Raw genomic sequence first — 12016 nt, 5'->3', positions numbered from 1 at the left:
TACAACATAAAAAATTGATTTAATATTAGTTTAATTAATAGAATTTTTGGCTGACCACACAGCTGTTTCGAGTCTTGTGAAACCATCATCATCAGTGGTCTTGCAAATAATTCTTGTATTTAATTATTCGTAAATATTTTTTTGAGACTGGATCAGAGCATACACTCATAATACGCTCTTCAGTACTTATTAGTATAACTAATCCAAACCACTCTAATAGGAGATGGTCAGTAAATTCTCTTTCCAGTAATAAATTAAATATTTAATATGAGTACGGAACGCGGTTTCGAAGAAAGTACTTTGCTCATGGCTATAGAATGGTCAGTTAAACTATCTGTAATACATAAATCTTATTATTAGATATTAGTAGATATGACTAGTGACTTATATACTTAAAAGAGTTAAATACGTCAAGCTGTCTATGGTTTTGTAACCTTCTAATATCTTGTTGAACCAATAAATATTTTTGATGAATATTCATATCCTACTTACATCACCACTCGGTATCTTAGTTGGATTAAATTATATAGTAAATGCTTCTATATGATCATATAAAACCGTGAACAGTGTTAGAGAAGATGTTCAGCGTTCAATGTTCTTTTAAATATATATTCAAAACTTATCATTAGCATCTTCTTCCGATTTTAATATTTGTGTGATAGTTTTTCTTAAACTTAGCAAAATCTGGTTCTCAACTGAAATGAATGAAAGAACTTGAGCATAATTTATTCTTTTATCTCAAAATTGTTTTTGCTACTAACACATCATGATTGTTTCATAGTTTTTCGTAAGTAAATATTGAAAATTAAATCAGGAAAAAATTATTAAATATTTGCAGTACAAGTTTTTGTTTTGGTTTTGATTTTTATGCTTCATGCGTGTCTACCCCTTTCTGTGATATTTTCCTAGATATTTCGAGGGTGCAATAGTAGCACTCAAACTCCTTAGCTGGCTTATTAAGCATGTCGCTTGTTCTTGTCGCTTATTGCACGCAGCAAGTTCTGAAATGCGGGGGAAGTGTTGTGTGCTAGCAGCTTTGGTTAAACAAAAGTCAAACAAAACAACAAAACAAATAATAATTTAAAAGGTTTTGTTGACGTTTGCAATTGTTGACTTTACGCGAGATTTTCATTCAACATTTTCACATTTCCAAACAGCCAAATTGTCAGTTTGTGAGTTTGCTATACTGGCAGATTACCGCACAGGATGTGCTACTGTACGTAGATGTCATGATTTGCTTCATTATTATTATTTGCGGTGAATTTGTGGAGTGATTTTTTAGCTCAGGTTTTTCACTCTCGCCCTACCACCAATTACATTTCAACGTCAATGTGCGTCTGGAATTTTCCTCTATTTTCTGCATCAGATACTGTTACCATTGAGTTAGGAACTGAGAAACGTAAATGCTGATTCGATACGGAAAGGATTAAAATTAAGTAAATTGTATGAACTTTATTTGTAGGTTGTTGATGAACATAATTTTGGTTAGCTTCTAAGCGGGGGTTTCACAAATGTTGTTATTTTTACTTATTTTCAATTTATTTATTAGCGAAGTCTGTGCAAATAGAACGCTTTGATATGAAAGGGGAACCTTTGCAAATACCATAAATCGACTCTTGAACCAAATTGCTAGATGCAGGCATTGGCAATCAATCTACTGTTAAATAATTTTGAATATTCTTATAAATTGTCTATACATATTTGGAATTTCTTATCTGCTTGGCTTCAAAAATTACTTTTTTCCAAGGCAGCGTTTATAAGATGAGCGTGCAGTTGTTTAAGCCGCGAAAAAATGTTAACTGCTTAGACGTGCCCACTTGCGTTCTCCGGCAACCCCTGCTGACAGTGATGCAGCAGATAACAATAGTTGAGACGCTTTTATGCTGTGTAGGATTGTAGAATTGTGATTATTTCTGAATCTACAGCACCTCATACGCTAAGGTTTCGTTTTCACTTCAAGAAAAAGACATAAAATAATGGTTTGTAACGCTTTGCTCACAAAATAACAAGAAAAAACATTTGTAATTACGTACATGAACACGTGACAAATATCGTAGAAATACTTTTTATAAGTATTTGTTCGTCTTGGTTAACAACTACTGGGAACTCCTACTTCCTTTTGAAATGCAGTCTTTTTATGTCACCACTGACAGCAAAACGTTTGTAGTGAATATAAGATTTCATTGGGTAATCATAAGAGTAACACCTAAAATGTATATAAAAGATTTTTGCATTCTTGAAACTTTTCGAAATAATTGAGTAACAAATTCAAACCCTTTTAATGTTGGCATTTAATAACTTATAATTTAATATATTAAATAGCAACATATCACACGTGTGCTGAAAACAATCAAATGATGGAAAAATATTCATATATGATTGTGCACTTTAACAAGATGTATTTAAAACCGAAACTCAAAATCTACTCATCATTAATATCCTATAAATATATTTATAAGAATCCTATAACAAACATTTATAAGAAAATAATTCAAATTAGAATTTATATTAACCCATATTATTACCTCAGTAATATATATCTGTATATTACTATAATATTCTCGTCGGTATAGCTAAGGGAACTATATTGCGTCTAGTTGTCTGGTCAAAGTAATATTTCGTAATAAAAAGACTGCCCAAATGAAAATGGCCTCACTAGGCTCTGCTTCTAGGTTACATACTTGAACATCCTTGATGCAAGAATGCAGTTTCTGAACTTAACTGACGGGTTATTCCATTTGCAATAGAAAACTGTAAAAAAAACTTCAGAGTAATATTGTTTGCAACAAATCAGATCACCATTAGTTGCTACAGTTGAAATCCACCAAATGGAAAAGAAGCATGTGTTTGTAAATACTCTACAAATCTTTGTTTCGTGAATTACAATAAAGAAGCAGTTGGTTGTCGGAGTGCTTATAATAAGACAATCAGACACTAAACACAATACATCAAAACGAATCATTCAATAATGTCCTTGAATTCTTTTTGATAGAAAATCGTTAGCTTGATATGTTAACTGAATCTTATGTCACTGATGGAATTTCTGACCATCAGGTTGTACGTCTAACCCTTCTCGATGCCAGAGTTGACCTTGTTAGCATTCGACCAATTGGTCTGAATTTAACTTCATTCTCTACTAGTGCGTCATACACCCAGAAATTCTTGAACACTGAAACATGGCTCGATTGGAAATATGTAGATCTCGTTGCATCCGCATTGAGAGTCATCTTTTTCCATTTTTAAGCATCATATTTTTAAAATGCATATTTTTTATCACATTAATTTTTGTCCCATTCTCAAACACAAAATGTATTCATCGCAGCTTGAATAGATTCCAAGCTATATTCAGGAATGTGGACATTATTATTTTTAAAGCGGTCCATAAAATCAGATTTGACTTCTTTGGTGAAAAGCTTCGCGATACCCAATGCCGGTCAAATACATTCAAAACAATTACGCAAATCAGTGGTTCCAATAGGAATATTATATGATGACTCCGTCAAATTCAATGCACGTGGCGAGATTTTTGTGATGAATCGTCACATCATACTAGAGGTTGGTGATACTGGTTTAACATCCTCCATTAATAAGTATAAGCATAAATCCCTCATTACATATAATTTTCAATTCATTATTGTCAATTTTTTCAGAACTTCCTGCAAAGTTCTCTAACTTTGCAATATGCTATAACTAAAAGAGCCTAAAAAGTAATGTGACGTTGACTCTCTACGAGATGTGGTGTCACTCTCACTGATTTCTCAAAATGTGTGGCGTGGTTTTCAACCATGATTATAAGTACCATATTAAGTATGAATATATAAAGCATTTATGTCAATAGTGCTTTAGACCGTTATAAATGGTATTGTTTTTGACTTCTGACTGTACTATACACATATATTTTTTAAGAATTTTATGTTTTGTTTTTAATTTGTGTTGCTGATAGTTTTTTCATGGATGAATGTCCATTTTTTTTTTTTTGAATCGAAAACAAATCGAATATAAGATTTTTTCGATTTCATTCGATCCAATTCAAAGGCAATTTACAATGAATCTCGCTTATGGAAAAAGTGTCGTCATCAATTTCCGCTCAGATCACAACAGTTGTAGGAGCAGCAGCATCAATGGGCCAAGTACTCAACGACAATATCGCGCAACTACCAGAACAACAACGACAACGACAACAACAAAAAGAAAACTTGGAATGCCATTTGCATGTGTAAAACCATAAATAACGCTATAACGGCAAAACGGCAAAAACCGCACAATTGCCCATGCACAGAACCGAGCACAGATACAGATACAAAGTCAGATTCCGTAAGAGCACATCCAGTTAGGGCAGGCGATACACAACAAGCTTATCTGAAAAGAATTTACCTTTGGGTTATGTTATGCTAAATTTAAAATATAAAAAATAAAAAATTGGAAAATTATTGAACAAAAGCTGAAGCAGGGAGCAAAAAATGAAAGCTGAAAGTAACCAAACCAAACCAAACCAAACCAAATACAAAAAAAAAAAACCAAATAGTAATGAAACTGAAAACTGAAAATTTAAAACGTTCCGAAATTGAATTGAAATTTTTGTATTTGTTACGCCCGGTAGCAATGGGTACCACAACAACAGCAGCAACAGAAACAACAACAACAGGACCAATATAATGCCAGTGGTAATAATAAAATGAAAATAAACGAAAATCTGTGTAAGAATTTTAGGTGTACTTCTTTCTCTACTTCCTTTGCGCAGTGACAGGATGCATGAGTTAAGCCTTTTTTGCATATCGCAACAGTAACAAAAAATATACATAGTTTGAAAAAAATAAATTTGTATCTACACATATACATCGCATAAATCTGCGAGTACGACAACTTCTCTGAAACATGCAGCGATGGAAATGAAAATAATAATCGAAAGCGAAGGTAAATAGGAAAAAAGTTCGCATAATGCAAATTACAACTTTGAAGGCGATATGCAAAATTTCAACCAAATTCAATTTTCTGTAGAGATTTAGCTAAACAATAGATCCAATGGACCCCTTTAATTTGGCAATGAACAATCACACACAAAATTGCTACTCAAGTAACATACACTTTTCATCAGATCCTCTCACAGTGTATGTGAGTTCGACTCAAGTTACTGAAGTTACTGAAGAAAGCGAAATTTCTAAACAAATCAAAGAAATCCAAAATTTGATGCATAAATTAATTGCGAAGTACTTAGCGTTCACCCTTCGCAACGTGCACCTATCACAGTATATGCTTAGAAGTAATTCAAGCAGCACATAAACTGCTTAAGCCATTCATCAAAGGTGAGACGTATTTGTGCATAAATTAAGGATCAATTCATATGCCAAAGTGCCAATGTGCCGAAGTAACGCGGATTCATAATCACATTTGCATGCCAAACTTAAGCTGCCGATATGCAAAAATACGATCGTTGCCAAAATACGGAAGAAGAAAAAACAACATTCCAGCGCAGAAAGGAAAATGTATGTAGCAAATAAATCTAACGATCGACAGTAAATTACATTAATAATGGGCATTAAGGCTGAACTCTGGACGCTGGGGTTGCCGAAGAAAATTTCTTGCTTTGATTGAGGCAACAGCAAGCAAAGGTCGCTTTTCACCCTATACGACAAGTAAGCCATACATAACATAACATACGTACATCCGTGCATAGGAGGAATGAAAAAATAGATTACGATCGCTTTGTTGACGTCTACTAGATCCAAATAGCAAACAAAAAAGCAATTTGCACCCCTTTTCGTCCGCATAAACCCGTACGACCTTTTCGACACAATTTTCTTCATTGTTCTCAATCAAACTAATACAATTTCCGTAGCTGATTTGCATGAGAATAGGAAAATTGATATTTGGTTTTGTCTCAAGAAGCGTCTTCTTTTCCATCGAATGGGAAAGAATGCTGATTCCGCATACACAAAGCAGATCCTTTCGTGTTTGAGCACATATAGTGTTGTGTTATAGGCGAGTACGTGAAGGGTGCACCACCTTTAATGGTTTCTGGTACCACACATTGTGAAAATTATGCATAAACATATTCGCAATGATTTTCTTACACGTTTCCTTAGCGAAAGGATGAGTATTCAAATAAGGGATCGTCTTCGTTTTGCATTTGCGTCAAATGTTGTACGCTCGCTTTCTATTTATTTAGTGTTGCGCGCATATTTAAATATCCTTGAAAGGGTTGCCGTGCCATGCCGTGCTCGCAGACGAGTAATTTGCCTATGCTAAGATAATGCTCTTACATCAGGAAGATGACATATGCGCATGTGTAAATTTCAATATGGGATTTTGCATATTACGCATATTTAATTTTCTCAGCATTAGGACAACTGAAATAGCTGGCAAGTAGAACGAAAGACGCGCAGATGAGTAGAGACAAGAAGTAGCTTAGGCAAGGGTTATTTGCCTATATGGAAATTACTTTCCCATGAAAACTCTTGTTTTGTTTAAGTTCAGCGTTCATAATAGACATAAACACAGCAGAGCAAAAGATGCAATCAAGGATAATAAATTAAAGTGCCAGGCTAGATAAACAATTTCGTAGATATACCGAATGCTGAAATGCTTTCGTATGTTTGCATGTCATTTTTTATTTTGGGGTGTAGTTTCTATGCAAAAATTCAAATTAATTTTGCTGATCGCGCAGTGAACATGCAAAACTTTTATTAATAAAATTAATCGATCAAAGAAAACAAAGTATGTGATATTGCGAAAAACCCTTTTAATATTGACAACATAAATGTCTAGTAACATTAAATGATGTGATGCTTCCATTTCGAATGCTGTATTATATACGAAATACAATGGGATGTTTCAGCTTCACTAGCAGATATGATAATAATTTTAGCGATCGATTTTTTTAGAGTAATAGTTTTTAACGAATTTTGCATAAATTTTCTCACGCTTCGGTACTACAAATATTTGGGCACATAAATGAAAGATCAATCCGTTAAATACTCATATAATACCCATATTCTAACATCTACATAAAAATAAGTATATAAAAATATGTATGGTATATTATAATATATAGAAAGCTATTTTTAAGGATGTGATGATATAAGGAGACCTCTGAAGTAGCAACTCCTTTTAGTTGATTTTTTATACTACTATAGTATTGACTTAAACTACGAAGTCAGTGTTATATTTGTACTTATTTGCTTTGACAACTCACCATAACCTTCTACATATTGTAATGGATTCTTACATATCTTATATATTTCACCCCAAATTTATATATTAGAACAAGACGTTCACATATTTTATAAAAGCATATTGCAACGTCTCACTATACCATATTTATAAAACATACAATGATACGGGCTATTTTGCAATTTTATATATTAACTTTACTAAACTTTTAATAATATAAGCTTTGTACCTAGACTAGATACAACATTATTCAATGGTTTTTTTGGACAAGTCAAAAAAAACTCTGAAGTTTGTCTTCATTATCAGAAATTTTTAAGTATTTTGTATTCTTTTGCAATGGCAGGACCTTAAAAGGTATTAGTGGTTGTTGCTGAAGGTCAGAACATAATTTTTTGAGCAAAACTTAATTACAGGCACGGACATGAAATCATGCCATAGTATCTTTCGCTCCAGACGAAAGCTGTGTCAAAAAGCGAAAAAGAATAGAAATTTAATTTTCTTCATCAGAGGGATATTATTCTGTCATACTCTTATAAGATAAACCCACTTTACTGAAATGGTTAAGATCGTAGGTTAAGATGTTCTGTCAGATAATCTCAATCTCAATATAATTTTATCAATCTCAGTATAATTTTTTCTAATCGTTATCCAGAGCCTTATTTGTGTGCCAATTAACTACACAATAAGACTAAACTAGGTCAGGGAAAACCAAAATCTAGTTCAAATAGAGAGGTGCTATGTTGACAGCACAAAGATAGCACCGCTCTACGTTACAGCAGTTCATCGAAAGCTTCCAGAAATTTTTTTAGTAGAACAATGCGTTTATTACTGCTTGAGTATCTGTACATATGTATATAAGGGGCTTAGGTTATTCAGGCAGTTCGAGTATACTTGTATTCAAACATGTAAGTTGCTATTAAGATTCCGGTGTAACTTTAAAGGTTCCGGGTGTTTAATATAAGATGTAAGTATTGTAACTACAGTCCTTAATGTTTAATTTTATACATTTAACTTTAAAATTTTTATTTTAAGTGTAAGAAAATATTAAAATATTTGTTGTGATTAATCAGTCATTTTTACTTATTTAATGTATTAATTGTTATAAATAAATAAAAATATTTTTATTTTTTTTTTGTTGACGGCACGGTTCATACACATGTAATGGAAAACGATAATCAACCTGAGTGGGGAAAAACTTGTTCCAAATGTAAGTCACTTTTAAAAGTGCGGTGTTTAAACGCACCGATTTGGACTTCTCCAAATCAAGATATTGGCATAAATATTTTTAGGTTTTTACTGTATTATGATCCATTAAATTATTCAATAAAAGAAAACTTTTGTCATAATTTTGGATTTAGAGAACTCACGCAGAGGGCGCTATTAATTTTTTATTCATAAAAAACTTTATCTGATTTTAAGGCTTTATTATTCCTCAGAGATACATATTTGGTGTTATGGGATTTTTTGCTATATTTAACGCCTATACAATGCGAATTTGTCTGTCAGTGGTAATAACTCAGTTAGTCGTGGCTCGTAATTACACAAAAGACAAATTGCAAGATGAAGTTATATGTCCAGTTTTGGAATATGATGATGGCAAATTTGTAAGTAGAAAGTATATATACCTTATTAATTTGCAGAATTTATTTAAATTTTTATGCATATTCATATATTTTATAGTTTTTCATATTCATGAAAATTTTAAATGCTGTTTTTATTGTTAATAGCTTCCCGGTGGTGAATATGATTGGTCACAACAATTACAAGGTTACGTACTATCGTCTTTTTATATAGGTTATGTTTTCTCTCAGATACCTGGTGGAGTATTAGCTCAAAGAATTGGTGCAAAAATTGTTTTAACCGTTGGTATATTGAGTACAGCCTTATGTAGCATTGCTACACCTTGGACCATAGTTCACTTCGATGCAATTGGGTTAATTTGTTTACGTATTATAATGGGCTTCGGTGAAGGCCCTACATTTCCAGCATTAGCTTGCTTACTTTCACAATGGGTACCAGTAACTGAAATGGGCTTTATAGGAGCCATTGTACTTGGTGGTGGACAAATTGGCACAATTGTCGGAAACACGATATGTGGGCTTATATTGGCACATTTCACGTGGGATAATGTGTTTTATGTGTTCGGGTTTACGTCGATATTATGGTGCATACTATTTGTAAGTACACAGTACAAAGTATAATGTCAATATTTCATTATTGTAATCGATAATACATTATGAATGTAGTTTACAAGGTTTAAACTTATTGATATAGGTGATTCTATGTTATAATGATCCAGCATCTCATCCATTTATTAAGCCATCGGAAAAGGAATATCTTCGCAGTATAATGGGAGAAATTTCTCGTAGGCAAGATCTGCCACCAACACCGTGGAGTTCAATATTTTCAGGTGCACCAATTTATGCGCTTATCTGTGCACAAATTGGCCATGATTGGAGTTTTTTCGTAATGTCGACTGATTTACCAAAATACTTTAATGATGTAATCCAGCTACCCATTGATAAGAATGGTTTCTTTTCTTCTTTACCATTCGGCGTTATGTGGGTCTCCTCGATTATGTCAGGCTATATAACTGACCATATAATTAGACGCGGAGCTGTTGGTATTACTAAAATTCGTAAAATTAATACTTTCATAGGTTAGTTGAGTTAGTGAATTTGTGAATAGAACTTAAATATTTTACTAATTTTATGATAATTTTCAATTTGTTTTGTAGCTTCAATGGGACCTTCCATATTTCTTGTTTTGGCTTCATATTCAGGTTGTAATCGTTTTCATGTGTTAGCTTGTTTTACGATTGGCATGGGATTGATGGGTCCTTATTATGCCGGTATGAAGTTGAGTCCAATGGATATGACCCGCAACTATTCTGCAACAATTATGGGTATAGTAAATGGAGTTGGCTCGCTTACTGGAGTGGTAGCTCCAGCAACTGTAGGTTTAATGACGCCTAATGTAAGTGTTTGCCTCAAATTTTATGTTAAAATAAATATATTAAAATTTTAAAATCTACAGACAACGATAGATGAGTGGCGTTTAGTATTCTGGGTAGCATTTATAATGCTTGTAATTTCTTCTGTTGTCTTTGTTATTTGGGGTACAGGAGAACGACAATATTGGGATGACCCTGAGAAGATTGCAGAAAGAAAGCAAAATAAGACTTGAAAACCCAAACAAAAATTATTTTAATGAAAGATAATAAAAGTAGAAACTTTGGGCAGACTCAATTTTAGATGTATTTTTTATATCTGCGTTTATAATGATTGTAAATAAATTATGTTGTTTCCAACGAAACATATTTTTGTAAATTTAATATTTGTATATGAAGTGTATGTTTATATATAAATCATCCTACTGTCCCATGTAGGTGCAGCTATATTGGATATTTGAAATTATTAAACAACCTGTGCTACGTACTACTTTGTTAATGATTATTTTGATGCCAAACCAAGTAATACAGATTATTTGTTCAAGATATGAATTTTATTTCAACAAAAATTTACAATTACTTTTATTTAATTATGATTTGACAATCAGACCTCTGACAATTGGCAGATTGGAGCTCCGTCACTCCCATGGATCCATATTGATATGATATTCTGATATCTATTGACTGATATTCTTGATGCTGCTTTTTAAAAACACTCATAGCCGACACGGTATAATAATTATAATGTACAAAATGTAGAAAAATAGATGTTTTCCTACATGTTAATATTTCTCCTTTATTGAATAATTATTTTTACACTTTTTAGCGTTAAACAGATTTGATAAATTTTATTTGTACTTGAAATTATTTTTAAAAGTAATAATAATAATTAAAATGTTAATTGATTGAGAAGCAGAAGCATGGATGCTATCACAGAATTATAAAGTTGGAAGTTGGAAGCACTGGAAATTTTCGAGAGAAAAGACTTTTCGTACAAGCTGTATGAATTTCCCCACGATATTAATGTAATTCAATGAATTTACCGCACTTGTTGACTTGGTCATGTATTGAAAAACAATGATGATAGTCCAGAAAAGTAGTTATTTGAAACATTAGTTAGAAGAAAAAGGAGTAGAGGCAGATCATATCACCGATGGAGTAATCCAGTTCATGGAGCACTAACCGCACTTGATGTACGAGAAATCATCAAATTGAGAATACTTATAAACTATCATATTTTTATGGTAGCAAGTTTCCACTATCTCACTGATTATATTTTTGAAATTAATACACTAATTGCGTAGCAATTAATTACATATCTCTTATAAATATGTTTAGATAATTGAGTTAAAATTTAAATACCGTACTCTTCAACAAATTTATTGCAATTAGGAGAATGTACTTTAGTGTGACAACCATATGTGTAAGTGTTAAAAGAAAGAGTAGAAGATATAATGTCGTATTATCATATAATCATATATGATTACAAATCATATAATAAATGCTAAAAAAAACAAAAAGTGCATTGTTTCTAATGTTGAGCTTAGTTGTATTACATGTCGTTTAAATTTTAATAGTTTAACATTATTAATTTAAAATTTTTATTTATTTTTTGTTTTTCAGTCTGTTTCACTATACGCAAAGAATTTTTCATCGTGTAAACGCTTAAATTAATTGTGGAATTACTGTTAATTGAGGTTTGTTATTTTCGTATTAAGTACAATATATGTATGAATCAAAATATAAATATATATATTATAATTTTATTTCCCCAAATCCAAAAAATTTTTTTTGATACTTCCAATTTTTTTGGTTTTAATCTTGTTTCATTATACGCTCAAAAAGTTTGTACTGTGTAAACACTTAAATTAGTTGTGGTATTACTGGTAATTAAGG

The 12016-nt window shown here is 32.1% G+C and overlaps 1 protein-coding gene across 3 annotated transcripts; it reads left to right on the top strand.

Annotated features, from left to right (window-relative positions):
- Window positions 1–8283: 8283 nt before the first annotated feature.
- Window positions 8284–10470, top strand: LOC119666530 (putative inorganic phosphate cotransporter). 3 transcript variants are annotated; one of them, XM_038075820.1, is made up of 7 exons: window positions 8284–8377; window positions 8590–8774; window positions 8898–8907; window positions 8965–9347; window positions 9445–9829; window positions 9908–10146; window positions 10207–10470. In XM_038075820.1, exons 1-7 carry the CDS (start codon window positions 8332–8334, stop codon window positions 10354–10356), a joined length of 1398 nt encoding a protein of 465 aa, XP_037931748.1. In that variant the 5' UTR covers window positions 8284–8331; the 3' UTR covers window positions 10357–10470. The 3 variants fall into 3 exon arrangements, with proteins under 3 accessions (XP_037931748.1, XP_037931743.1, XP_037931756.1); XM_038075815.1 differs by having other exon boundaries at window positions 8898–9347; window positions 10207–10469; XM_038075828.1 differs by having other exon boundaries at window positions 8310–8377; window positions 8607–8774; window positions 8898–9347; window positions 10207–10469.
- Window positions 10471–12016: the final 1546 nt, after the last annotated feature.

This window comes from Teleopsis dalmanni, chromosome 1 (genome assembly GCF_002237135.1).
Source record: "Teleopsis dalmanni isolate 2A chromosome 1, ASM223713v2, whole genome shotgun sequence".
NCBI lineage: Eukaryota > Metazoa > Arthropoda > Insecta > Diptera > Diopsidae > Teleopsis > Teleopsis dalmanni.
Note: the sequence above shows the minus strand (reverse complement) of the source record. Positions and strands in the feature narration are given on the sequence as shown.